A 5,577-nucleotide genomic window follows, 5' to 3' on the forward strand; every position below is an offset into this window, starting at 1 on the left:
AAACTCGCTCGCTGCTTTCATGGACCATCGGAAATGTCGAATCTTGACACGTGGGTTTCGTTCAAGAAAAACAAGGTCACATGGAAATAAAAGTCGTGTTGATGACGCCATAACGTGTGCCAGATTTGTAGAATGAAGAAAAGAAACACCCTAACTCCACAATTGTCGCCTGTAATAAAAGAGACAGATCTCTGCCGCCCCCTGCCGCACAGTAAGTGCATGCTACATGGAATGTCAGAAGAGTCCGAGTTTCAGAGTATATAGTCATACAGTACTCACGCAACATTCCGGGAATTTTCACATCTGGAAAATTTCCTTGGGAATTTGTGGAAATCTGTAAGGATTCAAAGGGAAATATGATATATATTCCATATCTTATTCGTGTTCATACTTGATGCATTTTTCTTTTCCAACGCACTGGTGCCAAAAGTCACAATTCAAACTTTAATTGCTCACGTACTTCAAATTCCAACCAGCGAAATCTCCCTACATTTGAATTTAGTTTGGGTACATGAGAGCTGTTTATTTGTCCATGGAAATACGGTCGCTCCCTCTTATTGGTACGAGCTGTTTGCGCAGACAAGTCACGCACGTCACAGAGCGGAGCGGAGTATTTACTCTGTCAGCCATCCTTGACCAAATACACAGCGCACAGACAAACGGCCTTCTAAACGGTAGTGTATCGTGCAGGACCAGGGCAAGAACGGAAAGGCGACGGACCGCTCGGGAAGTCGGACAGGAATGTTGGTTTGTGGGACGGTGAACCTTCCGTCAAGGCCTGCCGTCTCTTGCGCTCCTGCCGTCTCTTGCGCTCCTGCCTCTTATAGTGAAAGTCCAATGGTGGCCGTAAAGCCACAATGCCGCCCAGCTCCTCAGAGGATGAGAGATCTTCGTCAGATTCGCTGGAAGATGAGCTGAAGGTGATTGGAGGATGATTCGTTGAAGGACTGGGGAGAATGTGTGTGGGCTCAAATGGTGTAGGTTGAGGGTCAGGGAGCAATGCGGGAGGATCAGGGAGCCGCGTGGGCTCAAATGGTGTCGCTTGACGATCAGGGAGCAATGTGGGGTCCCAACGAGCAGGCTGCTGTTCTTTTCCTGGCTGATGGGACGGAGGTAGCGTTGGGATGTCGGGCTGTAACGGGAGGTCGTGACCTTGTGGCTGTAGCGGGCCGAGGACGTCCACCTTCTGAGGAAGGGACAAACCAGCTCACAGATTCACGTCCAATTCACACTCCAAATTTGTCATCAATGACTAGAACTAGAATTTCGCAGGAAGGTGTGACTTCCTTCGAGTGTCATGTAGAAAACAAGGAGGAAAAGTGGCATATGTGTCCGTACCTGTGTTTTGAACATCTGGCAGGACACTTGAATGTCTGGATGAGCATGCATGTCTCCATGTACCGATGCTGTACAAAAGCCTGCAGTCTAAGGGGCAAAGCAGAACACGAGCGCTAGTCCGTTCATAGACACCACTTAAAAGGGATCCAGCACCCGCCCGCCTTGACCCTGAACAGCACGAGGGGTGTTGAAAATGGATTGACAGAAAGTACACAGATTCCCACCCATCCAAATCTTTTTCCAGATGTAGAGGTGAATAGTGCCCAAAAGTGGCCACGTGTGGCCAGTCCCCGAGTACTTGCAAAACAGTGTTCACGTCTCTGAGTATGGCGGCCCAGCTTGTTTACTTTCCTGTCGTCTAGGGCACCGGAAGGACGTGGAGTTGCACAAATAGATTTTTCAAATATTTGTGGACTGGTTACAAACCTCAGTGTCTGAGGCAGGAGTCGACCGCTGGCAGTTGCCTTTTTCTGTCACTCCCTCCGGACATTCGTGGACTGTAAATTCCACAAATCGCACTTTCACTGGCATTGTCTGAAACACAGAGAGGAAAAAATGTGCAGGACTGACGGCGTGCAAGTCGTTTTGCGTCCGCCACAGAGGTCAACATTTGCTGCGTGTTTCTCTGCCACGCACTTGTTCGGCAGCTCTGGTGATCCGCTTGACTCCGAGGCCGGCGGCCAGAGTGGACTGACTCTTATAGGAGGCCAGCGCCACCTGAACAGCCAGCACGGCTTGTTGGCTGTCAACGGGAAGTAGGATGGGGCAGGTCGGACATGTCTGTTGCAGCTTTTCCGCGGGGTCTGAATGGAAACGTGCACGAGGTACTTCATTCAAATCAGTTGTGAGTGAAGAAGAAATAATAGCTCACCTGGCACGAGCGTGCAGTCGTAACTGTACAGGTAGGAGTAGCCTTCAGATGTGTGGAGGATGGTGGTGTTGCAGTTACCGGAGATTTGCTGGAAAGGGAAAGGCAAAAAGATCTTTGACCGCTTCTTGGAACAATTCCACTGCTTCTTACCGTTTCCATGAAGGGTCTGACGTCACAGCGTTTCCACGGTTTTGCACTACCGATGTAACACTTGGTTTCCAGGACATCCAGGTCAAGGTAATACACATGACCTGCTGGGCCCTGACAAGCACAAGTCAATCAGAATGTATTCTATGTTATGAATGATTAACCAGAAGGACAGTGCACCTTTCACCTACACTATGTTGGTATTTCTATTTGGTCAGAGCATCCATTTGATATCTTTCCCCGATGGATATTTAGTACAACCAAACAAAGAGTTAAGTATTGCAAAAAACACAAGTCCCTCTTCTTTTCAGCGACTCACTCACTCACCTGAGCATGGAGGTGGACATTGGAAATGCGATTTAGGGCAAACTTATAGCCATTAGCGCGATCCTCGTTGATGTAGGTGAGAGCCAGACGAGACAGCTTCTCCACAGCTTTGTCGTTGCAAGGAACTGGAGCAAGTTCACTGGGAACCGCTGCTGACCCCTCCACCTTTACACACAGCATCGGAAGAAAAAGCAGAGCTAACGGCAGTAATGATGGAAAGATGGATTTAGACATGGTGCCGGAGGATCCTGCTGGAGCACTGGGTCCGGTGAAACTGAAGTTTGGTCCTTTCTGTTTGTTTGTCTGGCTGGGTGGCGTGTTGACTTTTGGAATCAAAATAGGGAGGGAGGGAGCGAGGGAGGGAGGGACGGAGGGTAGGGAGGGAGGGACGGACGGAGGGAGGGAGGAACGGAGGGACGAAGGAAGGAAGGAAGGAAGGAAGGAAGGAAGGAAGGAAGGAAGGAAGGAAGGAAGGAAGGAAGGAAGGAAGGAAGGAAGGAAGGAAGGAAGGGATGTTGAAATCAAGCCAAGGACAAAGCTGAGTTAAATTTGTGAATGAACCCTGTTATTTGAACATTGGCCATAGAAACATAGCATTTGGTTTTCAATTTCTAAAAAAAAAAGGAAGAAGAGGAAAGAAAGTACGTCATTCGGTTTTATTTGGAAACTCAGTCACCGAATTGCAGTGAGTGCGTACTACCAGTAGAGGTCCCTGTTGCTTGTTCTTCCCACACAAGTACGAGCAAGCGTCCCTATAATCTGGGACGCATTTGGATGGTGCACACACACTTGCATGCAGCAGTCTTTTTCAGTAGTGTTGCAGCACAGTCAGTTGGTTGGGGGAGAGAGATAAGAAGGAGGGAGCCCTGCTCAACCAGCACAATGCCAGCAGCACTTTGATGTGAGCACACACACACAACGCTTGGCTCTGCTTCACGGTGACGGCACGACAGCGATGCTTGGACTCCTGCTGTTTGCAGAGATGACATGATTGTCATCTCCTCACAATCCTTTCATTGCTTATGCAAGCCATGTTTATCACAATGGCTACAGGACGGATGGCGATCTGTTCAAGCTCAGGCGGGCGCCTGCAGCCTGTCACGCAGGTGCATGAAAGACACTGGGACTTTTTCTTGGCCTGCCTGCCTGCCTGCCTGCCTGCCACAACTTGGCTCTCACAATCAGTAGCAAAAAAGACTCAAGTAGTCAGCCTGCCTCAAAGGGCAGAAGCTGGCTCGAGGCAGTGGACAAGTTCACCTATCTGGGCAGTAGCCCCTCTCACCAACGGCAAACATCAACGACAGGATCGCCGAGGCCAGCGTTGCTTTTGCGGGAATGTGTGGGAGCCAAGGGGACTGACTCTCCAACAACAAACGTTAGCAGACATAGACAAACAATGACTCCTTCTATATGTTCGGATGAAAGGAGCACAATTGTGCCAACCCAAGCCATTAATAGCATGAGAATTTCTAACGATGATTTCTTTCATTCATATCTCATGATGTGAATATTCTTTCAACCTTTGGCACTGAGGTCAAACATCCCTGGAGTCCTCATTATACTCTGTTCCGTTGTAAAAGGAGAATCATTCATGGAATAATATGTGCATATGCGGATTTGAACCCCTGTAGCTTCGAGCTGAGCTCCCTTCAGAATGGAGAATAGAGAGCAGAAGAGCAGCAAGTTTGCTCAGCGGATGTCTTTGCAGGTGAAAAATAAGGAACCAAAGGAAGACAATACAAGCACAGGCCCCTCTGTTCTACAACAACTAAATATAGATTTGAGAGAAGAAAGAACAATGGTAGGCAGGAAAGCTCGCTAGGGGCTTGCTTGCGCTGCAAGAAAAAATGAAAAAGGCGGAAGGACCGCAAGGGAAGACGAGAGGAATGGAAATGACGCAAAGATCGTCTGACCTTTGACCATTCGTTAAGAATACATTGACGAGGTGGCAAATATTGAGACGGATAAAAAGGGGCGGGATTCTGCTCCTTCTTTCTTATTCCCCAAATGCAATATTCCTCAATAGTGGAGGCTCATGGAGCCTGCATTCAAAGGAAACCTTTTGACTTGACATCCCCTTTAGGCCAGATTTGGGGGGGTTCTCTTCTTATTCCACAAATGCAATATTAATGACAATGCTGTGTCTAGAATAGTGGAGGTGCACAGAAAATATTGTTGGAAAGAGACCTTTGGACTCGACAGCCCTTTAAGCCGCTTTTGTTCAAATGTCTGCTAGTCTCTCCAGCCAGTACTGTAGTGTCATATTTCTTTGACCATGCTGCTTCTGACTGCTGCTCAATAATTGATCAGCCTGCAGAGAGTTCTGTGTGGGACTCGAGAGGTGAAGCCAAGCGGTGACATGAAAAGAGAGGCAGACTGAGACAAAGCTCCTCTCCTCTTGTCTTCACCAGTAATGATGCCCCAAAAGAAAAATGGAGAGCGCGGTCAGAAACAAGGCTGTTAATTATTTATCTGGGGACTTTCTGGAGAAAGTGTTGATGGACAAAAAGAGCCTGTGATTAGCGGTGAAGACAAAACGCAAGTGCTTCCTTCTCCTCCTGCATCATTGATTTGTTTTGCCCCCCTCGATGAGGTCATGCAGCATGTTGTCATCACAAACACGCCTGAGCAGGCTTTGCTTTAAGTCCTGCAATGACGCACGCACACACGTTCATTCGTCTTCTTGAAAAGCACTGTGAACATGATGCATCGACAGGTCCATATGTCTTCACGTGGTTGAGTCATTATTGTTATCGCCAGACAAAAAATAAAAATGAAATCCAGTTTTGTCCCAGTTAGTTGAAAAAGACAGCTTGATTGACTTTATTGATCAACAGTTCATTACAAGTGTATGGGTTCCAAAAAGATAACATCTACAAACCTACATGTTTGAG

The 5,577-nt window shown here is 47.8% G+C and overlaps 1 protein-coding gene across 1 annotated transcript; it reads right to left on the minus strand.

Annotated features, from left to right (window-relative positions):
- Window positions 1-362: 362 nt before the first annotated feature.
- Window positions 363-2,979, minus strand: LOC147047707 (fetuin-B). The gene is made up of 7 exons (XM_085927606.1): window positions 2,684-2,979; window positions 2,360-2,470; window positions 2,210-2,297; window positions 1,975-2,141; window positions 1,765-1,872; window positions 1,339-1,425; window positions 363-1,186 (listed from the first exon to the last, which is right to left on the minus strand). Exons 1-7 carry the CDS (start codon window positions 2,915-2,917, stop codon window positions 668-670), a joined length of 1,314 nt encoding a protein of 437 aa, XP_085783732.1. The 5' UTR covers window positions 2,918-2,979; the 3' UTR covers window positions 363-667.
- Between the last annotated feature and the right edge of the window lie 2,598 nt (window positions 2,980-5,577).

Source organism: Syngnathus leptorhynchus, chromosome 13 (genome assembly GCF_054491065.1).
Source record: "Syngnathus leptorhynchus isolate UIUO chromosome 13, UIUO_Slep, whole genome shotgun sequence".
In the NCBI taxonomy this organism is placed as follows: Eukaryota; Metazoa; Chordata; class Actinopteri; order Syngnathiformes; family Syngnathidae; genus Syngnathus; species Syngnathus leptorhynchus.

Excerpts from the sequence above, each read along its gene's own strand:
- LOC147047707 (XM_085927606.1), bottom strand. The coding sequence starts at position 2,917 with ATGTCTAAATCCATCTTTCCATCATTACTGCCGTTAGCTCTGCTTTTT. Across the intron at positions 2,298-2,359 it reads TCAGACCCTTCATGGAAACG|CAAATCTCCGGTAACTGCAA; the intron begins GTAAGAAGCAGT and ends TTCCCTTTCCAG. Across the intron at positions 1,426-1,764 it reads CTCCTGCCTCAGACACTGAG|ACTGCAGGCTTTTGTACAGC; the intron begins GTTTGTAACCAG and ends TTTGCCCCTTAG.